This window comes from Bombus impatiens, unplaced genomic scaffold, assembly GCF_000188095.3.
Source record: "Bombus impatiens unplaced genomic scaffold, BIMP_2.2 scf_1080, whole genome shotgun sequence".
Lineage (NCBI taxonomy): Eukaryota > Metazoa > Arthropoda > Insecta > Hymenoptera > Apidae > Bombus > Bombus impatiens.
In genome coordinates, this window is record NT_177499.1 from 580,706 (window position 1) to 607,948 (window position 27,243).

General features: G+C 40.6%; 1 protein-coding gene across 4 annotated transcripts in view; it reads right to left on the reverse strand.

The window, feature by feature from the left end:
* LOC100748426 (protein phosphatase Slingshot) overlaps positions 1 to 27,243 on the reverse strand; it is a 73,523-nt gene that overhangs the window by 39,019 nt on the left and 7,261 nt on the right. The window contains exons 1-2 of one of the 4 annotated variants that reach the window (XM_033323630.1): positions 22,087 to 22,124; positions 9,050 to 9,209 (exon numbers count right to left, since the gene is read on the reverse strand). In XM_033323630.1, the coding sequence (XP_033179521.1) occupies positions 9,050 to 9,209; positions 22,087 to 22,109 (183 nt within the window). In that variant the 5' untranslated portion in view covers positions 22,110 to 22,124. Of the gene's footprint in view, positions 1 to 9,049; positions 9,210 to 10,818; positions 11,214 to 18,864; positions 19,345 to 22,086; positions 22,125 to 27,243 lie in introns of those variants that run through there. The other 3 variants (XM_024371058.2, XM_024371060.2, XM_024371059.2) reach the window with 3 other exon arrangements.

Below are 27,243 nucleotides of genomic sequence, written 5' to 3' on the forward strand. Positions count from 1 at the left end.
ATATCACAAATTTTCTCGTGCTAGTATATATTATTTTAAAGAAAATAAAACAACGTCCGAACCAAACGCGATACATATCCGGTGAAAAGGAAACAAACAGACACGGATAAGTGTTATTTCACCGCTAACTGAACGCGCAACCCGTTCTAAAGTAGACTTCTATCTCGAGCTTTACGTACACACACGTAAACTCGACGGGCTACGACTCGACTAACGAGTTTTTATCAAGCTAATAAGCAGATCGGTGAAACGAACGCCAGTTCTGTGAGATGCGGTCCAGACTGTCCGAGAATGTTCGTTCCAGTTGCACAGGTGTCCTCCGAGATTCTGCGCTGCGTAAAAACCCGAGTAATTATAAGTCGACGAGATACGAGCAGCGTTGCTCGACGACAACGAATGCACTTACTGGTACGTGCCTTCCATCGGTCAGAGTTTTAATATTTCATCTTAGTTGTGTTGCAACTTTTCGATCAAAGTCGTTCTTTCAATTTTGGACTTTGCGCCGTTGAACGTTTCCTGGATGCCTAGAGGAAAGTGGATCGTTAAAACTGACTAACGATCGAAAGAACGAGAGTAGATAGAGAATTTTAGCGAAATTTTAAAAGGGATGTACCGCCCATTAGTCAGATACGGTGGAATATTATTTACAACTTTGAATAAATTATTCAAGCTCCTGTATTATCTTCGTTCAATCAAAAATACGATAAAATAATGTACAAATAATAGAATTAATCAACGATAAGGTTTTCATTTGAAATTAGTTTTTAATTAGCTAACAGACACGTTGATACTTTACGAATCAACATATTTATTATCGACACCTTATCTCACATCTGCTCATAAATTACTTTCTACGATTTACCAATTTATTTCTATAGCCATAAAACCGTTATCAACCCCGAAAGCTCTGTACTCTTTCGCGATTACCGAAGAAAAATAAGGCTTTCGTCGAAATCGCTGCGTGGATCACCGATTACGCAACGAGACCGTATTTTTTCTCACGTTAGGCAAGCGCGATTATATCAAGAGCACCGCGTGCACATTTTGACACGGCTCGGTTGCAAAACCGTGGCTTTTGTCAGCGAATGGAATCGCTCAAGTCCGCGGACCAGTTGCTTCGTCGCGAACCGTGACGAACGGGTCTGCGATACCATCGTTTATTTATGTAATCGCGCCGTTCGCGAATTTTCTTCCCTGCTTCGAACCTTTGTCATCGTCGCTAACCAACGACCTCCCGCCTTCGCGCAACAAGTTTTTGTTGCGGAAATCCTTCTAAATCGGTATCCATACGGTGAAATATATCGAACGTATTGTACAAAAGATTTTAAACGACATTCGCGAATCACTCCACGTTTCATCTTTGTTCTGCCTTTCAATGTTTCTCGACAAAGTGTACAAATCTTCGTTAACGATACCAAAGTACCATAATTTAAAACCTAGCATAGCATCGATTTCACGCGTTTCGCGCTCGTATACATTCTTCTCTGGAAACTTATCTTCTCTGGAAACAATGCGAAAACGAGTAACCACCACCAAAAAGTACCGTAAATCTCGAAAGTGGTCGGAAACACGGGTCTTATCATCGCGTCCAAGTGGGTACTCGCAGGATCGGCCGGACAGGCCAATTACACCTGCGTTTGCAAATTCACGGCATCCTGTTGGAGCGAAGGTGAACAGGTACCAAAGACACTGAGACCAACAGCTTGTGCGTATATCGTGGCCCGAATGCGTGCGTTCACTTCACGGGACATACCCGGACGTACAGATCGGAAAAACTACTTAAAAGTTACGGTATCGCGTAATAGGCGGACTGGGCTTAATGGCCATTGGCTGGTGTCCAGGCGAAAAGATTCGAAGAAATTCGTTTCACGGGATTTATGTCGGAATAAAACGGCCAACGGTATTGAGACAGACTACCGTATTTTACCGACCGATTTTACGTCACTGATTTCCTGGGCAAGCTATTCATTCGGTAGCTACTTTTCGTAGGAACGCGAAAAGAAAAATCGTGTATAAATCTAGAAAATAAAAAAAGAAGATTCAAGCTTTTTATTAGACCGATCAAAGGCGCTCTCCAAACGTTATGCTATCGTCAATGATCAATCGCATTAAAGAAGAAAGAAATTAAAGAAGAGATTTGCTACGAATCAGGTATATTCTATATTAAGAAACTGTATAATAAGTATATCGCGAATAGTCAGAATATTCGTACGACGATCTTACGTAAATTTAAATTTGGCAAAAGTGGCAGGAAAGTAGACTTTTTTAAACGATCCTTTGTCCCATCTATGAGATATTTTTGATGCGTGCGAACGAGTGGACTGCGTTATGCGTTAGGCAATCTCGACGCATCTGACAGTGAAGGAAAGGCGAGAAAAGAGAATTTTCACGAGACCAGTGCCTTGAAATTGAACAGGGCGCGGCAAGAAGAATCGAACGAGAAGCAAAAAGAAGCAAGAAAGGTGGTGGCCAGAAGCCGGTCGTAAAACCCGTTTTAGCAGAGCTCGAGTGGCGAGATAGCCCAGTTTTGTTCAGAGAGTGTTCGAACATTGAAATTAGACTCGTTGACTTCCGACGAGATGCTTCATCGTGGATAGAAAATCTGTTTGACGAAAGAATATAAAATACGTTTAAGAGGAATACGTTTTCCATCGGTCAAATAAATAAAAGTATCGTGAATCGCGTTTTTATAGCTGATTAGCTATATGGTGATTTTCATCGTAACGTAAATATAAATTATACGATTTGTTCTGATTTTCCGATAACGTTCGATAGATGTTGCTTTACGGTTCGAAGTAGAATTTTATCGATATTTACTCGTGTCGTTTAATTTTATTTCGTACATTTTATGCCACGTCTACCATTCGAGAGAATTCCTTTTACAGCTCTCCTATGAAAGACTGCCATAATTTCGAATTAAATATTACATTTTCAAAAACATAGATGATCACGGATACAAAATTTTCCACTGATGGACAAAAATCCGGAAAATTGGCTTGCTTTCTAACTGCCGCATTATACATATAATCTTCCTCGGTTCCTATCAACTCCCTAAAACACGCTTCTGCGGCTATAAATCGTTCTCCCGTTCAGTGGACGGAACTATCGCGATAAATTATCGTCGCCCACGCGACACTGCTTTTCCGCGGTTTCGTAAGGTCAGCGTTACCGATAAAACCACGTTGACGTCGATATTCCGGACGATCATCTCAGCTCCAGACGAACGCTCCAACGTTGCGTAGGTTCGATCAATTTATCCTGCCACTACTACGTCCACTAATGTTACGCGATAAGTATCACACGAGCACTGTTTGGTCCGTGACTGCCACGTGGTTTATCACCGCAACTATCAAACCCGACGAAACGACTCGTTTCAGTTTATTTTTCCTTCTCCCCTCCCCACCTTCTTTTAAATTACTATCGACACTTACAAGCTTTTGGTAAAATTAACGTTAACTTTCGATCGATGTTGGCTTATCAAGATTGAAATATGATTACACGTAGTTACCTGTCGGAGATGTAGAGAATTTTGGGGAGATTCCCAATACTTTGGTCTAAACTGTTCGTTATAGCTGTTCATTATAGTATTATAACAGTGGGCTTGGGGTCGAGGTGACACAACTGGTCACCGAACGTAGCCACGGTCACGGGACGAACGTTTTACTTAACAGTAGAAGTACCAATATCGAGGGACACACGCCGCATTAACAAACAAACCCCGGGGCAGGAGCAACGACGGCTCTACGCGAGTCGGCCTAGTAACGGCGTCTGGAATTTTGTCGATAACCCCGATCAATACGCAATTGACAAGTGTGATCGTGTCAGTCTTTTATTCTTATGATCACCTTGGAGAGTTTACACACAACGTCTGGTCAGTCAGTCTGAAAGATACCGTACGTCACAGCTAACGTCACTTTGAGTTACAAAACATATGCAATTGTACAAAGAGTTATCCCGTTGACCGTGGATTCGTTTGAACCTAAGAACATTGTCTTCGCTTTAAGAGTGTCTAACAATCATGTTTAATTGTTAGCCCCTGTTAAATCAACACTTGTATATACCATTGTAAATGTAAACCTCTTTGAACAACTACAATGGCTTGTCCTAATGAAGAAAAACAACGCGCCCCTAAAACCAGCGCTAACCCGACAAACCAGACATACCTGTACAACTTTAATCTCTGTCTATTGTTACGTCCGATGGCTCTTTACATAAATAAGAAACCATCCCACGTTCGAGGCATTCACTAGCTAGCTGTGCAAATATAATTAATCGGACCGCAATAATCCTAAGGAACTGTCATAAAACTAAGCACATGTATTTTACATAATTAAATGTTATAAAATACATTCAAGTCGAGACGTTCCTTATGGTTATTGCTCAGTCAAGTAAGAAATCAGGAAAGGTCGGCTTTTTCCCATGTTCAACGGTCATTTCCACCCGCAAGCGACCGATGGTGGGGCGACCGACCTCCAACAATAGTTTTTCTCTGCGACAGCGTCGTCACCGAACTTGACTAGTTTGTCAGCCTTAGAGTCAACATCTCTCGACTACTTTTTCATCCGTTGACCAGTCAATGTCTTGACTGGTTTTTCGTTCCTCGATCAGTCATCGGTATTAACTTACTATTTATAAGCCTCTGAGAATAGATCTGTACGCAAGTCGCCTAACTATTTATATGTACAAAGTTATTGGAATAAAGTATATATTATAACCTGTTACCTCAGTGTTACGATCAGTCAACCACCTCCATTATCCTAAACGAAATAGGAGATCGACCAATTCGTGGCGTGGATTGTCGAATAGTAACGAGAATTTACGACTCTCGTTGACGCGATCCACCGCAAACGCGTCTCTCCGCGAACGGTCCAACATCTACCCGTATCCCGTACGAATGCATATTTATAATTCTCTTTTTATATCATTGCCTTGTAAAAAACAAAGTATACTATAAATGATATCAAATCGATCAATCACGACATAGGGAACATTATTGTCTGATCGGGAAAAAATTCGTTGTCAAAAGTCAAACGCAACGTTCATGAAATCGACATCGTACGTCAAATGACACAAGCATTGTTTATCGCGAATCTCTGTGACACATTAAAATCATCGCTGACGACATTCACCGTTAACTAGACGACCTAAAGCAATCTCATCGCCATTCATCCGCGTTTAATTAATTATTGGCAACTCGTTCTGCTCGATCAAGACAACGTACTACATATTACGTTACTGCGCGGCTAACGTATATCGATAGAATATGGATAGTTTACATCATCGTGTATATTCACCTGATGTAACCGCGTTGTATTACCATTTAATTACGCTAATATAGACCAATAAAAGCATTTCATTTCTCGAAATATACAAGAGAAAATTTATACACATACAACATGTATGAATGTATAATATGTACGTACGTATGTATCGTTTTCCTCGGAAACTGATACCTATTTTAGTTAGTTGATCCAATTTCACTCAACTACTACGCTATTTCCACCACGTTGATCGAAACGGATAGCCAATTTACCAATTTCACGCCGTATCTTTATCTACAAAACATACGCTGAAATCCTTGTAAGAACGAAAAATTACCTTCGATGTTTAGAAGTTTCTTTCGCCAATAAAACGAAACACGATCGGTCCAAGCGTACGTCACCAGGGAAAATCCCGATTCCAGCGAATAAACGAAAACCAAAAGCGTAGCACAATGCACCGGAAGTGGGCAAGCGAATAGGTTAATGGTCGGCCAGGTCACTGACACTTTCCGCATAAAAGGTTCGACTCGAGGGCAAGTTGCATGCGTGCGTTTAACTGCGAGCGTAAAAAGTAACGGGCCCTGCTGAAAAGCAGTGGACGAAACGACCTGTGGCGAATCATACGTTCCCCTTACCTCGTTGTCCTTGTAGGGACCAGTTTCTCGTCCCGCAACCGCTCGCAGAGGAATCCCGACAGCTTTAACAAGCGTGAATGCTTGTTCTGTCCAGAATTCTAATACCATATTTCGCTCGTACCTTCTGTACGCGTACATTCTGTTCCTATTGCTTATTTCGTGACTCGTACGTCGATAACTTGGCCAGCTATAGAGAATGTCAAGATCAAATGGTCCTCGGTTCTATGCAGTTGAATGGCTACGACCGATCAGCTGATTGTCACGTGGATGTGTTTCTCCGATAGCGATCGATCTTTTCTTTCATTAGTACTTAGCCAGACAAATAACAACTCGAAATAACGTATTATTTCAACTAATTTCCCACATTTTCGTTTCTTGGTTTTCTTTTTTCTTTTTTTCCTTTTTTTTTTTTTTAAATAACACGGAACACAACCTATACAAGAGAAATTCGAAATCCTAGTTGAAACTCTGATCTATTTAGGTTAGAACTTCATTGAACATTACACTAGTCGTACGAGTAAATAATTTAATTTGCGATCAAGTACGACGATGTAAGATGATAATATACTTGCTTTAAATATTTGTAAATTAAAAATTTGAAGCAAGTAACGAAGGGACACGTTTACCGACTTTCTTGAAAAAGTAACCGAAGATATTATATTCCAATTCGTTGGATCAAAGGGTTAAGCTTGAACGTAAATTACTCAATTTGTATAATTCCAAAAAGTGAAAAATTGTGCATACCTATGGAGCATCGACATTCGATATTTCAGATTTCGTAAAATATTTGAATTTCAACATCATTTAGCGGCTAACACCATCTTGTCAGTAACGATCGAACCGTTTCTTATTTCAATTTTATTCCGTAGGAGCATCGTGGACCATCGTTACGCAGATCGAAGGTTATTATTGAAACACAGCGGACGATCCGCAGAAGACGCTATTCTGCTCCTTGTCGGCGATGTAACAAGTTTGAACTGGGTCGAGGTTCGTCGAAGCTTATTTTTCTAGAGGCCAGTTTGCATCCCTGCCGGAGTAGACCCGTGTCAAGGACGACGTGAAATTCGCGTTTCTACACTCGATACAAGCCTTTTCGTTTCTTTTTTTTTCGCATTGTGCTATCGTATTAAAAATACGTAATCTCGTCCGGGCAAAGGGAATACGAACCATGCTCGATCATTTCTTTTAGCTTTTATTTAGAATTCAAGACAGTTTAAACGGTGAAATCGAATTTTTCTTAAAGTGATCACAAAGAGATTGGAAGGGGCGGGGGGAGGAGTTAAAAGAATCGAATGAAATAGAATCTCCAATCTAATTCGACGTATGATCAGACATAGGGGTCAACGGCATTGAGAGTTGTCGCTCTAATTCAAAAAGTACTGTCACCGTCGTATCCAACACGCGACACACGCGTGACGACCTGGAATCTTCCACGTGGGATCGGTACGAGTCGCTGGTGTCGTTGGAACTATCGCGAAGTGGGCTAAAGGCGACCCACATGCGCGGGTCGTCGGCGAACGCGACACATTGAGGTCGCGGCCGATGAGAAACGACCGCTTCCGCTCGGCAAACGACTCGAGACGTGTTTGTCGTTTCAAAAGACTTACGCGACCAGTTTCTTATCATCGAGCCAGACTTCCTCGTGCGCGCGCTTCGCGAACTGATATCGGCGTTAAAGTCCGTTTCGTCGATCTTTCCTTGCGAATGCTTGTGTACGTTCAATACGCAAAATGTCACCTTTCTCATCCCACGCTTCCTTGCTTTAATTCATATAATTAAGGACGAAAGAAAAAAGATATCGATACTTCGTTGCCGTAAAAGTGAAAATTTGCATATTCGTGGTTTTCGCGTAAAAGGGGCGAAACGGTTACTTGTATCGTTTACATTGCTTCCAATTCCGATGAACGTACACGTTTATTCGTATTCCAAAACTAACATAAACCGAAATCGTGTAACGATCAACATCGGTCGGTCTTTAACTTTCCAATCGCACCGAGGCAGCTACGTTTTTCCGAAACAACAGTGACCACTTTTCATTCCGAACGTAGAAAGCTACGCGTTGGTCAGAGATTTCGCAACCACCGATCGCTGGTTTGCTCTCGTTAGGATTGCCTGACGTCACGGTGCTATTACCTGTCGGTTGTTCACACAGGTTCTGGACTTTCTGCAGTGGCAACGTAAACGACATAGCGAAGCATGATAATTTTAGACGAGACGCTCGTTTCCAATTTCTCCGATGGAAAATGCGTTCAAAGATCACTCGACCATTAGCTCGTCTTTGACGAGAGAAATGCTTTTTGTATATCTTAAGCAAAAATAGATAAATAATTCGAAAGAAAGCAAGGTGATGAGAAATTTCGGAAAAATAATATCGAAATTACCGGAATTTTATGCATTTTTTGCTAGATCTAATGAAAAAGAAACTTTTGCAAAGATGCCTATATAAAATACTCAAAATAGAGTGTATTCGTTATAATAATATTTGGTAGATGAAACAAATTTCTACGTAAATTCCCTTTCTTCAGGTATATCCATAAAAATGTAGGAATGCGTACAAATGCGCAGTCTAGTCATTAAATTGGAGATAAATGTCAATCGTGAACATATCCTGCGCCTGTTGACAAGAAACATGGTTGAAACCGCGCGCCAGAACATCTAAACAAACCTCTGCCGTCAATTTCAAGATCCCGGAATTGGCAGACAATTCGCGGTCTCGAGATATCGATTGCAACGCACGTTTCAAATAAAATAGATTCTATCCTTGAGCTTTTGTCCGCGCAAAATGTCATGGCCGGTGCTCGATCGATCGTATGCACATAATCGATGCATGCAAGCCCGTTTTTATCTTTGTTTTTACCTTGTAGCGATTTTTTCATCGTACCGTTGCAAGGAGAATGCCAAAGAATTTCCAATAATGTTTCGAGCAAAAGATACGCGAAACAACTTTCAACGTTACATAAACCGCTGCAGACAAACTATATACGTGTACGCTTGTTCGCGTAATCTACGTTTACGAATCGTAAGTGTTCGAACGAACGTCACAACCAGATGTATATGCTTTATTCTTAGTAAACTAAGAAACCATCTTTCGCTGTAAAGAAAACTTTCTTCGCAACTAGACACGGTTGTATCTTCTAAGATCTCGTAACTCACCATTTTGAGGGTTTCCTCCGGTCTGAGCAGATAAAACATAGATTGAAGGTGCTGTTGAATATCGCATCCTGCTGCGGAAACCTTTCTCGAAGGTCTGGCCCTTTCGTTCGGAGGTAAAACCAAGGCCGCGCCCTTGCCCGCGAAGTAACATTCGCTCAGGCTGCAACAGAAACAAGGAAAAGTCTATTAACATAGAGTGGAAAGTGTATGGGCGACGTCTGTGCGACGTAAATGTTTAAGATTTAAAGGACAACTCACGTATTCTAACGTGTTTCGATGCCAATTATTCAAGATATACCGCTTTAATTTGTCTTGGCACTGCAGTTAATTAAAAAGAATTACGCTACGAATTTACGCTCTTTTTACGCCTAAAAGCTTTCACCTTTCTTCTTTTACTTCTTTCTATAATCACAATATCGTTTAAAAGGAACAGAATTCCAATGTTTACTTTTTACGATACATATATATATTAGCTACGTATAAAATGATAAATAGAAAAACTAATTTTAACAGTAAAATGCGAGATTTATCGAGTCAGTGATAGCGTTTTTACTCGCTGATTTTTAACAATTACTTGCCGAAATAATGCTTGATAACGGGACCAGGTTGAAAAATATTTCTGGTAAAAAAAGCAGGGAAAGCGTTAAAGTTAACCGGTGCTCGAACGTCTGCCAAATCTGTCGCGGAGAGCTATACTCTCGTTGTAAGGAGCATCGTGCGCACGTCGGACGCACATGGTGTTTCACGCACCGAACTGTAATACGTAGTAGGTAGTAGATAGTAAGTAGTAAGTAGTAAGTAGTAAGTAGTAAATAGTAAGTAGGAAGTACACGTGTAAGCTTCCGCTAGCGCACGCGCGTTTACGCTCGTGCCATACAATGGGAAGAGTTTCTCTTTCACGAGGGGTAGCGATTACACGCGTGTAAGTAACCGTAGAAAAGAGAAACCTGAGAATCTATCTTCGGCAATGCGCTCTTCCACGATCTTCGTTATCGAGAGCTGTGACGATTACTTTCACACGATAAGGGACCAGCTGCCGTGACGGTAAGCAATTAGCGACGGCGGCCTTATTAGCAAAACTGGAGCGACTTGATTTCTCTGTAGTGATTTTCGCGCCCCTGATCCTCCCACTCCTGCCACCGCACCGCACCGCGAATTCCCACTTTTTCCCGCTTTCCCCCACTCCACACCACTTCTCGATTATTAACCCTCCACGAGATTTTCACGGAACTGAGATTTATCTCGGTGTGAACGTCGAGATCGTGCACCACGCCGGATTTCTAGGTGGAACGTGATAGATGAGAATTTCATGGAAACGACACAGAACGAAACGGACGACGACGAGAAACCATAATTTACTTCGCGAACGTTAGATTTTTTGAACAGTCATTAACGAACATGGTCTTTTTGGTTCAAGTGTGGGCAACGTTGGCAACGTTGGCAACGTTGGCAACGAGCCTGTCAGAGGAAGATTTATCGCGCGGAATGCGCAACTAATTTTGAAATCAATTATTTTTACGAATCATCCAACCTCGTCTCTCGAACGGACTGATCGATGCCCCGGGAGGAAAAAGTTACAAGTCGCTTTAACGTTTTAGACTTTCACGGTCATTTGCTTTTCTTATAATTTACATTTTCAGAAACATGAGAAGAAAATACCCGCAACGTAGTCGATTGTGAAAAGCAATAGCAGCGTTTTCTTAATAATCCGATATTATAGTCGATACAGATCAGCTACAAAGCGAACGCGAAGAAATGCATTTTCGTACCCGTTTACGCAAATGCTTGTTGGTAGCCCTGCCTTTTCTTTCGCAGGGGTGTCCTTTCCCGACTTCTCCGTATTGGTGCGCTCTCGAACAACTTTCACGAACGATAGTCAATAGCGCAATAGCCGCCTCGATGAACTATAGAAACATCACCACCGATCGAAATTCACCAGTTCCAAGGGGAACGAATATACCTCAACTTTTCGCAAACGACCAACTATACATCGAAAAATCTATTAAAAATGTTAACATTATCAAACGATTTCTATTCATAAATATAACAATAATTCCTTTTTAACAAATCGAAAGAAAAGGTAGACGATTAATTTGATAGTCGAACACGCCAACTGCGAAACGCTTTCTCAGTGTGAAAACGCGAACGGAATGGAACTCGGACGCGCGATTAGGGCGAAGAACGATGAGATACTAAAATCATCTCGAGATTCGAACTAGAAACTGCGACGCGTGGGCGCGTCTTCGCCAAGCAGACTTTTGCAGCTCGTATTATTAGCCTCCGAGGAGATTGCACGCCGCTTGTCGCGCGTTTTCGCGCTCGCAAAACCAAAGAATTCATGGAAAAGCAGAATGTTTTCTCGTTCCGAATTGTTCCTCGACCAATCTCATCTTCTATATAGGTTCTTTATAAAACGCTATCAAAACGAATGCATCTTATTCCTCTCTTATGATCCATAACACGTTCCTTGGAAACGTTTGTAAGAAGCATATAGCCAGGAGGCAATCGAATTGAAATTGACTAAAGAGAATGTTCGACTCGTAACAGACATCGCCTATCGAATCGAATTATTCGAAGCTCGTTAAAACAAGCATTCCAACAAAATTTACGCGTAAATTACGTGTATAACGTGTTCCTACGTTAGAAAAATCTACAAGTTCGTAACACATGTACAGTTTATTTCCGTTGCATAGTACGATATTTTTGCACCTTTGCTGACGCTCAAAATATCGAGTGAAACGATATGTGTATGTACATATATATATATACACAACTACCACCGTGACTGGATATCGCTGAAGCTCGATAACTTTGCGTGAACTCGCGACACCCTGTTGAAGTCTAACTATTAATGCGATTTGAAAGCTCTCTACTTTTGCGCAGAACTCGAGAAATATCGCAAAACATAGCACAACGAATTATATATCGAGCATTTCATGTTCGAAATTTACCAACATGGAAAAAATTATATCAAGCTCCGTTGAAGCATTGGTACGATATCTGCGTTAAAACTTTCTCTCCATTTGTCTGGCCTTTGTTTCATTTGCATGCAACATTGTTGGCAGAAATAAATGTTCCAGAGAAAGTACCACTTCGTGTATATATCAACGATATGTATTGATCCGTGAGGCGTTGAATTAAAAGTTTCAACAAGATTTCAAAACGGACAATACTTATTAATTGATACTTTTAACCGTTAAACGCGTTACAAGAGCATTCGACGATATAACACGAGTATAACGACGAAATAACACATTCTTCGACTTTATCCAGTCTATCCTACGCCTTAACAGATATGTAGATACAAATGGAGGCAACAGCGATGATGTCATTTGACACGAGTAGCACGACTTTAGGTCGAGCGAAACGTCTCGACAACGCGCCGGTGAATGTGCATCCGAGATCGCATCTGCAATTGTCATCGGTGTGCGACGGGGACCTTTCGAGCAAAATGCAATTCGCATAACCCCGTTAAAGTGTGTCACGTACCGGTACACGTCGCTCAAACATCGGCAAGCCTGATTTTACGCTTGGTTACCGCCATATGAGAGCCTTTCGATGACTCTCCGTTCTCAAAGATTCGTCCAATTGATCTTTTCCCGCGTGTTACATCGATTAAACGAATTACAATTTCCAGTCCCTGGATCTAGCTTCTTTTCCATTGGATCGAACAACAAGTTCATTCACGCCGATATTTCTACATCGTTTCGTCGTTTCTTCTCTTATCGCTACTCCAAAGTATTCTTATTGTTACTGATTGTCAATCAAATATCGTTCACCACGATATACGAGCGTCTGCTCGTTAACGTGACAAACTATATCGTTTGTCACCTGTTAAAGCGCAAACAACACTTTAATCGCAAAAGACTTTCAAACGCAAGCACGACACATTTCCTTTGATCGTTATAGGTATTATTATTTTGTTGTTTTCCTCTCTATGCGAGAGAAAACGAGTAAAATCATTTGTAAGAAGAGGATCGACCACGGAAACAGTTCTGTTTTCTTATCAATATACACGGCTTTTGACGGGCCACATCCACCGTGACGTGTGTGTAATCGACGCGAACTTCCGGTAAATCGGTTAACGTGCAGACCGGAAACGATAGGCCGCACCGTCGCGTCGCTATTAGAACAAGGTCATTAATGACGTTCGTCATACGTTTTTAAAACACTTGCTAACAAAGAATAGAATTTCCAGGATGAAATATCTTAATGTAAAATTTATACAGCTCGACAGGTATACCCAAGTAGAATCTATTTCTGACAGAAATACGTACATAGATGTAGCATCGTGGAAGAAAGGCCTGTGGTGGCACTCGATAGCAAATACCACCACTCGACACTAACCAGTGTCGAACGACGGCAGCGCAGTGGTTAACGCCTTAGGTTGCGAACGTGTTCGGAACCCGGGTTTGAATCCCGGCGGCCGGAGTCCGATTTTTCTTCCACGATACAAAAAATGAGAAGAAAAGCGGCCGTACCCAGCAGCAACATCTTCTACAGCGCTAAGCGCAGCTTACGATACTACATAGACGCTCTACCGCGTTACAAAATGCCAGATCCACAAATAAAGAAAATTGCACCATCCAAGAAATAGGAAATAGGAGATCTGAACCAAGACTCATTCGTCCCGATTAACTGGTTAAATCGCTTATTTCTTCCTCTCCTTTTACTTAGTCCACTTTGAACATCAAAAGAGACTAAAGAAATCTTTTCAAAACCGGTCTTGCAACAAAGTTCAATGGTTCGAGCACCTTGGATTCGCTGCATTCAACGACGCAATTATAACGAGAAAGATACAAATCGACAACGTAATTCCGTTGAATTGCACGCAGTTTCCCGATGAACCTGACCATACTTTCCGGCCATTGAAGTTAATCAGTTCCAGTGACTCGATACGCATGCAGATGCAATTGCGTTCACGCGACTTGCTGCCCGGTAGAGATTAGAAAAATTGCCGCGGAAACACCATGTATGCTAGCACAGATTACAGAATATGGAAAGTTGCCTCGATAGTTCCGACGAAAATTAGTTATCTATCCCTGTCTTCCACGATTCCTTATTAAATAAAGAAAATTCCTTCTTCCTTACGCGGCTCGGAAGAATTTCCTATTAAATATATTGTTGCGATCATTGTATTTCTCCGAGTCAAGGCAAGCCGAGTAACTTATTTATAGATACTTATATACCGAAATTAAGAAACAAATTTTAACAAAAAGCAAAGTCGATCGATTTGTCTTCAAAGAGACTCACGGTTTAAAATTATGAACTCTGGTCGGGATCGAACAACGATCTCTGCTGCAAGTTCGAATCGGTCCGCGCGAACATCGGTGCACTTCCACGCGCATCAAGAGTCGATCGAACGATCGCTTTCACCGCGGCCGTGATCCCCGGTGACGCAACTCGACGCGATGAACGGAAAAAGCGACGTTTAACATGGAGAAAATTGCGTCCCGCGTCGAGAAGAAAGAATACGTCCAACGAACCACTGGAACTCGGCCAACTAGAGCGGAAACGATGAACACGACGACCACCGGCGAACGGACGATCGCGGCAACCTTTCAAAGCCTTTCGATTCTCCGCATCGAAATGGAGAAAAGAGCGCAGCTACCGGGAGGAAGGGGGATTGAAGGGGGACGATGCGCCAGATAATAAGGGATAATACAAACATTGGCCTGGCTGGCGATCCTGGGCCCCAGTTTCTTCCTGAGAACACGTGTTCCTCTCGTTCGATCCAACTTTAATCTCGCGCGAAACAGCTGAACAACGAACCGATTCCTTCTTTCAATCGTATAGTTGCTGCGAGAGATACAGCGGAATTGTCAAAAATCGATCATCATCGATGAACTGAAATTCATAAGTTCCGAGAATTGAAACAAATAATTTGACATACGTACGAGTAATTGAAAAAGAATTCAGATCTCGTTGAGGACTGCGCGGTAACAATTCACAATTGTTTCTTTCTTCGTAGAATATTTTCAGAAAATGCGTATATTATACAACACTCTAGAGACGCGCAATTTGCTGTCGTTTACGTAATGCACAGATGTCATAAAGAAATCTGACATAATTATTAAGTAATAAAAAACAACAATCTAAACACGGTTACATTCGTCAGTGTGATTGAGATTAAATCATATTAAATTAACGTTTACTATACTCGTTACTATACGATCTCGCTAATATGTCTGTTTCATCGACTATATTCTATCTTCTCTTCGGGCAACGATCAGAAACAGCACGACAGACAGATGCCTCGGCATCTCTCTACCTGTTCCGATGATCTCAAGTTTAAATCGCGAACCGAAAGGAGAGGACTTTGGAAAAGGTAAAAGAACCGAGTCGGCAGGACCTGAGCAAAAGGCTAAAGCGGCGTTGACTAAGCTTTCATTTGGAAACCTTGGAATATTGTTACTAGATTGTTCGTGTTTGTTATTGCATGTATCATTAGTGCACGTAATGGATATAATAATGGATAATAATGTGTAGAGAAGTTAGGAAATGAGCAAATAACGAACTGCGCTATTGTTCTTTCCTTATAGAAAACGATAATTGTGTTAACATAGCTTATTTGCATCCTTCGAAACGAATTATGTTTCCAAACGGATAATTATGAAATATATTTGCGATTAATAATCTCGACTTGCAATATAGACGAATGTGACACAACTAATATCGATAGACGCGGTAAATGTCAATGAAAATATTTTTTCTCGATTATCATACGTAACGCGGGTTTGTTTGCATATTCAAACCGTTTCACAAAGGGAGGTATATTAATGGCATTCAAAATAAGTTCCAGTCCGGTGACATATCGACCCAGTCTGGCGCCAGCTTGTCTAACGCGAAACCAGGAAGCAATGCCATCGATGTTACAACACGTCTTACATGATATTATCCACTTTCTTTCCTTAATTACCCCCTATTTATAAACGTTATACTGTCTGTCTGTCATAATATATACCCTGTGCCGGCCAACTAAGAAAATGGTTATCGAAATTTGAATAACGATTATTATCACATCGACTGCGAAGCTTCGTGTTGTGTTCCCCGTCTCTAAGCAACACCGCATTGCTGTACGATTCGCCAGAAACGATGATCGACTGCGCGTCGAGACGATGTCGAAATTAGTGAAACTTACAAACGAATACACCTAGGATTAACTTTCGAACGCAACAAATAAACACCAGTAAGTATGACAACATTATTGCGCAAGTATCGTATTTCGATCGATGAACCAACTCTCCGCTCTCATTCGCGAATTTCAAATACATAACTGCCGCAAAATTGCTTGCGCAATTTTTACGATCGATAGCATTTTCATTTTCAAGATCCAATTTATATATCTACAATTCCAAGCTCGATACGACATGGGCGTGTTTGTAGCTTTTTTAACTTGTCAACTTTGATAATTGAAATTTAATCTCATTCCATTAACATTTATTATAGATGAATAACTTGCGTATTTTAATATTTATAAATATACGAACCTATCTATACACGATGTGAAATTTCAACAAATTATTATTGCCAAAAGATCAATTATATGGCCTTGAAAGCAAAACGCGTCGGCGACGAATCGATCAAAGATTTAAACCAACTACCGTGAGAAGTTCAAAAGTTGTACAAAAGCTAGGCAGCTTCTCGACAACTCTTCTCTGAAAAATAATTGCTTTCGAGGGTCCCCTTTCATCCGCGATGATACAAAGCGTGCAGCTGTTGCTTCCAGTCAGCTGACACGAAATGTAACCACCTTACTGGTAAACAGGGATATTGGTACTATCAAATACCATCTACGCATTAAGTAATTTTTACATTTACCTTCACATGATATAAGAAAATTAGTTACGGAAAATTGACAGACAGACAGATAGAGGGAGAGGGAGAGGGGGAGAGAGAGAGAGAGAGATTATTATCGTACATACATTCATGCAGATTATATACATTCTATAAGATACAAATACTCATAATATATAAATACTAAACTTATTTAAATTAAGAAAATCTGCAACGGAAGATATGTAAAAGCACTGAAGAGCAATATTCGAACAAAGAATTACCTTTTGCTCTAAAATCGACTAAATGCTAATTCTGTATTAAGGTGATTTTGGGAAATAAAATTACTATATACGCGGCGTATATTACTAACATATTTCACCGGAACACAGCTCAAAAATAGATTTTATGCGCACGTGAGTCAAATTGAGAATCGTGGCAGAATGAGACTCACAGAATTACTCGAGCCAGCCTCTCCGATTTGCATGCTATTTCCGAAAATAAGATGTCCAATAAGAGGAAAATGAACGACATGTGGATTTCGACCCCTGAGCACTTCGCCTTTACGAACACAGTACGATCATTTCTGCTAACGCTAGAATCCCGGATGCGCTCGTTTTCATTTTGATAAACACTATTTCTAACCACTTAAAACTACTAGGTTTTTGTAGCTTAATATCAGTTCGCTATATGTTGGATTTTAAAGAAAATATGTTAATTTTACAATCTTCGACAATTATGTATAGAATTATTGGTTAATCTTTATATTTAGCAAATAGAATAGAAAGATGATTAAATACGATTCGACGAAACAGTAACGCATAACAAGTGAAAATAAAACTTGAAAGTAAGAACATATAGGCATCTTTTTACATGAATTAGATAGTAATAAACGTGTACACATATATGCACGAAATGACTAAACGGTAAATACACTAGTAGAGTGAAATTTTTGGGATTCCAGCGTTAAATCGTTTCGATCGTTCCTAGCTTCGAAAACTAACTTTACGTAATATCCGCAAGGTCTTTGCGCAATTTCAAATATTAGCGATCCTTTCCACAGAAATTCACAGAAATCCACAGAACGTAAGACAGATAGAATTTACTGAATTTATAACGAATTCTATTAAAAGAGAGAGAGAGAGACAGACAGACAGAGAAAGGAAGAGTCGAGTCTGTACGTAGGTACATTACACATACAAAGTCCTAGGCAATATTTTGATTTGAGAAACAAACAAAACGAAATTTATTGGATTTCAGTTATCTCACCGTTCACGTCGACTATCCTAACACAAAGTTCATTCACGGTAAAAATTCACTATAAACATGCATTTATAAGGAAAGACTGAAACGCACAAGTGCCGTGAATCGATTATACATGGAAGAAAATGTTTATTCAAAAGCTACTGATCAACATTTACTTCCTAGTAAAGCGTACATTTCTTTTATCGTGGTTTGTAAGTGAGCTGATTGTGAGATCTACTCTGTATACCTGAAAGCTCGGATACATTATCTCCATATTTTCGTTTTCTATAATTAAGCATTAGTATCAAGGTCAAACGAGAGGATAAGACCGAAATATTTTAAACAGGTAAATACGAATTAATAATAATTGCTATTATAAACCTTTTGGGATAATTTCAAACGCCTATTTCGTATTTTTTTCAATCAAAAAATCCAAGCGAATTTTTCTTGTCGAATAAATAATCCGAAAACATTCGGGGGTTAGTGTGAGTTTCGATAAACCGATAACTAAATAGAAGAACGCGGCGTTCGAAAACGGCGAAACTGGCTCAGACGTGATCGATACTCGCTGAAATATCGATCTTTCCTCGAACAGTCATCTCTACCACGAACAATACACAGTCAATGTCTGGTTTATGGACACATTATTCTATTCACATCGCTGCAGGACGCATAACGCATTGTGAGAATGCACGCGTTTACAAAGAAACCACTTTTCCTTTCCCATGATTCCCAGTGGACGAAGGAAGACGGGAAAAAGAAACAAAAATAGAAAAGCATCGCAACAACTGTACCTGATATACTGGATATATCCATGTCTGGCGTCTTCGAGGAGGAACCCCGGGTTCCGCATCTCGACGCTCTCGAAGACCATCGAGTCAACACATGCCACGAGCCAGCGATCATAAACCTCTTTCCACGAGTCACGAGATTCGATCATTCGACGAATCTAGACACTGCACACCGATTCACTTCATGGCTCACGGATCCGTTCACAAACGATGCTTCGAGGAGAAGCATCTTACACTATTATCGAAAATCTCGACCATCGCGTGCGAGAAAACTGATCACCAAAAATCCTTCGTTCCGAGTCCATCGGTCGGTAAAGAAGGGACTCGAACGGAGACACTTGGAAATTCGGTGGCGCGAACTACGCGTTAGTCAGAATCCGATAAGGGCACGCGATAAAATGAGATACAACAACGTGTTCAAGCAACTGAGAAGGAACAAAACGGAATAGACGTTCACGATTCAACGTACGCGAGGCAACTGAAGTGCGGAGCGAATCGTGGAACAGTGGGAGTCCGGTTATACCTCTCGTCCCCTCGCCCCTCCATCTCACCGCTATTCGCACCGCAACCGACCCTAACCTAACCTATCGGACCGAAATGCGAGTCGGTCGATCGAGGAAAGCGTGGAAGTGTGGAAGCATGGAAAACGGAGGGAAGGACGTGTTCCATGGCACCATAACACATTTCCGCCCTCTGTTTACGATTCTCTGTGTATCTATATACAATTTCTTTGCGCATGCGTTCCGCTTCTACCTTTGTCCCTTATCCGTTGGTCTCTTATCGTAATTTAGAACGAATGGTGATGTAGCTTGGAAAATAGGGGATACGCTTGCAAAATGTAGATAAAGGGAAATGACACTCGAAGGCAAACAGGAATTACAGCGTCGATCTGTTACAGAATATAAAAATACATATATTTATGCCCCTACTTTAGGACCCGCCTCGTTCTCGTCGGGATGTCAAAGAACGGCAGATACAGTGAAAATTAGGGAGAATCTAATATGAAATATGTTCCAATCTCAAAGAAGTATCGATCTATAAAAAGCTGACAAAACGAAGAACAATTTTCCAAGTATCGTTACAAATTATAAATTACAGTTTCAATAAAAATATACTTTCGATCATGAAAATTAATTACTATGTGCCCTTTATTATTTTTATGTGTTGTTATTTTTATGTTATACGACGGTATAACAATTTCACGTTCAATTAAATATTACACAATACGTAATAGACAGCAAAATGTATATCACGAATCCACAGTATTTTCATCTTGGGTAGATACAAAGGAAGACCTTGAGAATTTTCTGTCATGCGTTTCACCCTCGACGGAACACCGAGATTTCAGATATACGCAACCATAGTCCTTTTTTTCTCTCTGCTTGTACGTGTGCATATCCATTCACAATCACAAAAGCTCGTATCTACGAAGGCGTAAACCATCAGCTATATTTTTCTTTTCTCTCGTTTTAAACCTCATCGCCAGACGGTGAGCCGCCAAAAATTTTTACCATCCGATGAACGTAGACAAAGGAGAACTCGTCTGATCGTTAACTCGATCGCTAATCCACTCACCCGCACGACGTCGTCTGCTGCGTTTCCCTCTTTTCTCTCCCCTTGCGCAACCCTTTGCTCTTTCCACGCACAAAGCGATCTAATCGATGACTGCTTATTTTTACACAGTTTGGTGGTTGATCATGGACTTTAATCGCCTTGAAAGAGTAGCGAGCCGACGCCAATAGAAAAACGAATAGAAACGAATAGAAACGAAGCGTATAATTATCGATCGCTTTGATATCGAATGACAGTTATTAACACGTTGCTTTTGATTTATTTATAATCGTTAAACCGTTTTTTTAACGAAGAAGCTCGTTGCTGTATACAAGACATTAAGAAGAAAACAATGCGGGATTATTTTATGTTATCAAAACTTGAAAATCTTACTCGCAATGAATTGGTGAATCATTGTTTGAAACGAAGAGACCACAACCTTCCAGTGTGGTGTTCCTTACGATCGTATAGACTATAGATGGATTATACAGATTGTCGCGCAATGGATACTGAAATCCTTGGAAAGTGATATCAATTGTCCAGAAATCTAGCGATGCCTACTCCGATTGTGTCAACAAAGAATATATCACGTCTATTGAATTTTTCCTTCTGAAACGCGATACGACGTGACGCTCGTATTTGCATAACTCTGACGAGAGTACTTGATTTGCAAAATCCACGAGGAAATCAGTACAAATTGTTGTATTAAAGCACAAAATATTTCAAATCTATTAAATATTTATTGAAGAAAAATATCTAGTGGTAAAGCTATAATTCAACGTTTCAACTTTAAGCTAAGCAAGCATCACAATTGTTGAATATCGATACCGCCTCTGGAACATCGTCGACAGGAAATACGCGCGACCTTTCGAACCAGTCAACGAGAAAAATTCGCGTCTGCGATAGAAACATAAATAGCGAGTGTTTTGTGCGTCTCATTACCAAGCCCATTGACAAGTGGGCGATAAACAGAGAGTACAGTGAAGAATCTAACAGCAGCTGCGGCTGCACGAGTCGAAGGTGAATGACCTCTAAAGAGAACTACAAACTAAAAAAATCAATGTATATCCAGCCACGGATGTACTTATCGACAGTCGTAGCAAAAATCAAAAACGATAGATACATTGGAAGAATTCTATGCTTTAACTTTTACGATTCGAACGGCGTTCGAATAAATTTCCACCTAGCTTACAATTTAAATACAATTTTCTGCTTCGTTCGTATCGTAGATATCGCAGAAACTATTTCGATAACGTTGAAAGAAATTTAATCGAATTGTCACGTGCATCGAATACAACCGTTTATTGGATTTTCAAATAAGATGTCACATTTTGTTAACGGTTTCACAAATATTTGCGAAATTCGATTGAAATGAAACACCCTGTACGGCTGTCGCTTTCCTCGGTAAGTGTATCTAAATGGCGTAACGGCCGTGTAGACACGCTCCGCATTTTACCGTGCGCATCTTCTGTGCGTTCAGCATCGAGCAAAAACCAGGGAAGAAATGCAGAAAGTGCCATGCATTACGTAAATACTCGGGCACAATAAGATACGCAAGGTGTTATTCTCTCTCGGACACGGTTGTGTTTAGTCTGTTTCACGCAAGTTCGCACGAATCCGCTTTCAGCGATCGTTGCGATGCCCGACGCGTTTTCTGCACGCACAAACCATTACCTCGTTCCTGGCAACGATGCCATTTACGACCAGGGGGCAATTAATGCCGAGAAATCGTCCCGACCGGAGTCACTTCTTTCCCTTCTTCTCCTGTTCCTTTCTTCTTCTTCTTCTTCTCCTTCTCCTTTTTCTTCTTCTCCTCCTTCTTCTTCTTCTTCTTCTTCTTTTCCTCTTTCTTTTTCTTCTTCTTCTCCTCTTTCTTCTTCTTCTCCTTCGTCTTCTTCTTCTTCTTCTTCGTCTTGTGAATGAGGGATATCAAACACGCAAAATTCATTAGTAACCGCGGCTTAGAAAAAGAAAGTCAAACTTAAAGAGAAACCGTATTTTGAAATGTTGCCGGTTTTTAAGTGACTTTTTGAATTTGTAATTCGAAAAGAATCGTCAATTCGTATAGTGTTCCGACAAGCTAATTAGTCGAATGAAATTCACAACTTAATTTTACAAAAAAAAAAAAAAAAAAAGAGAATCCATTGTTTGTATTTGTTTAAGAATTTAGCCCGTTATTTGAATGGAGAACGTCAATTTTCATCGTTGCTCAGATGACTGATTGGATTAGAATGATATGCTAGTCTAACAACAGCTTCTACGTGCCATGATTAATAACAGCATACCGTGCTTTTTTGTTTCTTCCGTGCAGCTAATGCAATATTCAATGCAGTCTGCAGGATTATTCTACGTATTAATTATCGGTGTGTAGATATAGGCTGAGGCGTTTACTCAACGGTACCCGAAGTGTAAACCTTGATAACATCTCGCATAAAAATCTTGTAATTGACGAGACTTTCGTCAGTTTGATATATATACTAACAATTGGGCTTAATAATCGCGTAGCATCTACATTTTTTTTATCTGATAAATATTTTATTCTATTACACCATAACGTGACACATGTATGTATATGTATATCTTTAGAAATCATCGACAATTTTCAAACGTAATTTACATTATACACGTTTTCCCACGTACAATTAATAGCTGCACGGCATCTTCAACTTACTTATCCATTTTTTAAAAATAGAAGCGTTTCGTTCGCTGATACCATGGTTTCCAGTTACTCGACTGCCACTGTATCACGAAACAAACCCATTCCGACACGCAACAGCGATTCTAAATTTAATATGTTTTTCCCCCATGGAGAGCATCAAAGAGCGGAGATACCGCGTAGTACGTACATATTTTGAATCTATGCTGTTTACTCGTGCAAGGTGCCATCGGTATTGTCCAAGCGGGCATCGTTAACGAAGGAAAAGATATGCAACGTCCGGCCATTATTCTCAACGAGACTGGCGGGTCTTTGTTAGTGAAATTTACGAACGACCGAGAATTCCGTTCAAGGTAGACTACCTTGGTCGGCTTCGATATCCAAACGGGTCGTCAGAATTATTCGCAACCTGTGTTTCTCCTTTTTACCTGATGCGAGCGGCACAATGGACGTTACAAGTGAAAACTCGATATTTCAGCACGATTGTTCCTCAAATACGAACGCACATGCCTGATTACTCGATCGCTCGATCGCTCGAATTTTCCGATCCTTCGAAAATTTGTACAGGTTTCACCTAATAAAGATCATTAATCAAGAAATTATATAGGAAAGCTAAGAAAATGTAACATGTTTCACGGAAAGAAATACAATTTCACCAGAATCGAGTACGATGCTCAGCGATGCTCCGACAACAGGGATTGTGGTGCACTTTCACGTTCCGTATGACCTACCGTCAATTCAATACCCGACCGCAAACTTATTAGCGTCTGCCACGGGAACCCGTTCCTATGAACCGAACGGAGCTTCGTGCGGAGGTTTGCCGTCTTCAAAAGGAAAACTTCCTTCCATTGTTGGCGACGTTTCTTCCGGACGATGGAACTTGACGCAGGATTCAATATTTGCAAAATCGCACGGCATAGATTTTATTGCTCGATAATTATGCTTTCTTCAATGTATCAAAGAGTTTCTGTATTTAGAGGCGAATAACATATATTTTATTGCTCGGTTGATATCGAACTTAAAGCTTAATCGCAAAGACGCAAGTTTGCTTGATCTATACACGAAGAGTAGTTGTCCCGATCATCTTTCTTCGACGATTCCTAGAAACTTCCCAATTTTTCCGAATTTCACCGAATTTTATCACAGGCCTACATTCTAACTATTCCAAAAGAACTGTGGTCAGACGCCGTAAGCAGGAGGAGCAGATTTCACGATAATAAACAGCGCACGAATAATCAGCGTTTTGTACATTCGCGCCCAAGCCAAATCGAATTGCTCTAAAGACAAGTTCAATTATACGTAAAATACTGCCGGCGGGACGATCGTTCGTTTCCGCGCGTCCATAAATCTGCCTCGTTTGTATGCGAGAACGCTCTCTTATATAGAGCTTCTCGTTTCATCTACAATCTACGACGATCTACACACATCGGTCACCTTTGTCGAACCGTTTACGGGGTGTACGTTTTCAGTCTATTAGATCAATCGAAAAATCCGACTCTTTTCTACCTTTGGAAAGGAAGAAAACCAAAGACTATCGTAGGCAAAAAGTGAAATTTTCAGTATTTGAAAAATAAAATTGGCGAAACATGGATTTCTCGATCCTTCCAAGAACGAATTGAACGTTCCAACTCGTGGAAGACCTAATAAGTAACTTTTTAGTATCCAAATGACCGGTAAATTTCGATTGAATGCTTATGTTCATAAAAGTAATCAATCGTTTCTCAATCAGTTGTTATTTATCAGTTGCTAACTATTGAAAATAGGACACCCTGTATATGTACGTTTGCAGAGAGGTGTTCACCGCTGTATGAATCGGCTGGCATGAATTACATCGCTCTACGACAATCGTAATTCTCATATCGTACAAAATTTTTTCGTCTGACTCGCATGGCACGAGTCTATTTCGAAGAGAATAAGCTCGCAAAAGCACCCAATATCAGCGACGATTCTCTTTCCACCATGAAGAGGAAACCATTCCTTTGGCTGGGTCGGACTATTTCGCGTCGTGACCTTTAACCTCAGCTAGGCTAAAGGTCACGTATCTGTTTATAAAACGGTTTTCTAAATGGCTTGGCCAAAAATAGTATGCAAAGCATCGAAGCTACTAAAAACTATCATCGATACACGTTTTTCAAATGTAATTTACGTGATTTAAAAATTATTTTTGGAAAGAAAGGAAAGAAAGGTATCGCAGCAAAAAGATCTATTGTACAAACATTTACAATCTTCTTCTGCTGGAAAGATAGACACCGCTGATGTTAGACTTACTGGTCAAATCGTATCGTGCGAGTTTTTAGACTGCGAAGCATCATCCCATCCCTGTGCTATCTCAAATTCTAAAAACGTTTTGCTCCTCGTCGCGGAAGATGTGAAAAACGTTGTCTGGGACAATTGGCCTGATCTCCCAAACTGTGAAAGCGCGTCGCCGTTCACGAAACGAGGAACCTTCATTTCCGGCACCTTTCCTGACTCTCAGAGAAGGTGATGATATTACACGGTCGCGACTTACACGGATTACGCAACCCGCAGCGTAGAAAGTCGAACGATTAAGGCAAGAAAAGAGACGAGCTCGCTTCGACTTCCTGCAAATTAACGAATGTTTACATCGCAAAGACTCAAGGAAGTTCGCACGAGACTTTCCTTAGGCCGTGGAGCTGGCTTAATTGAATTATTGCCAGAAGAAGGAAGCCGCGGGGACGAGAAGTCTTTTTCCCAAGAAAGGAACTCGTCTGCCTGATTAAGTAACAGTTCCTTGTCCTGAAATTATTTCCTGAGAACCGAGTTCGCGAACGCTTGCTTTCGATTAATTTGATCCGGCGCGTCGCACCGAGGAAATCGAACGGTGCTTACTTAACCTAAGTACGCTTATCGTTAGACTCCGGATGTTCATGCAAATGGATAGTTTCATAGAATGCAAATAGGGAAATTAAATGTATATTTACATTTACAGTAGGGAAATTTTCTGCGAAGGTCAGAAGATTTCCATGTATTAGAAAGATTAAAACGAGTCATAAAAGATTTATGACAAGGACTAGATAATTGGACATGAAATGACGAACTAAGGGAAGCTTAAAATTGATATACAAATAGTCTAGGTATACTACGGAATATTACAGTAAAATTTGAATAGAACATTTCTCATCACGTACCTAAGGGTCATATATTCTGATTCACACAGTCTATGAGAGTCACATAATACACGTTACACCTATACCTATACATGGTCAATTTTACTTTCTTTTGTTCGCCACTGTGGAATACTTACGCCAAATTTCAACCAAGCAGATCCGCCAGAAGTAAAAGAGGAAAAAAGAAAAAGCACGACTGAATATAAATATCCATCGAAAAGATTATCCCGTTTGCACGACAACATTCGCTTCTCGATAGTCAAAAGATGGTTTAGATGGCTTATACTTGGCAACGAAACGTGCGACCACAAGCCTCGAAGACAGGTTTTAATAAGAAAAAAATGTTGGCGAACGACTAGCCTCTCGGTGCAGCCACTCTGCGTGAATTTCAGCGATGGACAGTACGAGCAAAATTACAAACACTCCGCCAAGCTAACCCTTTTCGAATTAATTAGTTGATCGAATGAAAGATCGAATCGTTTGCTGCATCGTGCGATAAAAATCGACAGGTTGCCGTAATAAACGTAGTATATCCGTTTACTTATTCGAAGGACAAAAACCGCTTTGGATGCAACGGAGGATTCATCCGAAGCTCGATGTTTTGAAAACCGAAAAAGAAGGGATACCGATACAGGAATTTCTCGATATCCAAAGTTTTTTTGGCATGTACGAGGTACAAGAGGAGGAATACCAGGGAAGACGGTTGACAACTTTAGTGTACCCGTAGCTGTACCAGCCTTAATGGCACGAACCACGCGATTCGATCTTATCGGAGTTGTAGGCCAGAGTACGTAAACGCGTATTTACACGCACACACAGACGATCGCGTTCGTATATATCTTATAATACATTTAAGATGGAAGCTTCTGGACCTTTGGAAACTGGACCCCTTCGAGGGACTGATCGATTGACAAACGCGTTTCGATTCTAACATGTAACCACGGTGCCGGTAGCCAATGACGTTTCGTATCAACTAGAAACAGGTTTAAATCGCTGTACATTTCCGCCATCAAATAGAATCTCGAGCAGGCCGACCAAGGTCTTATT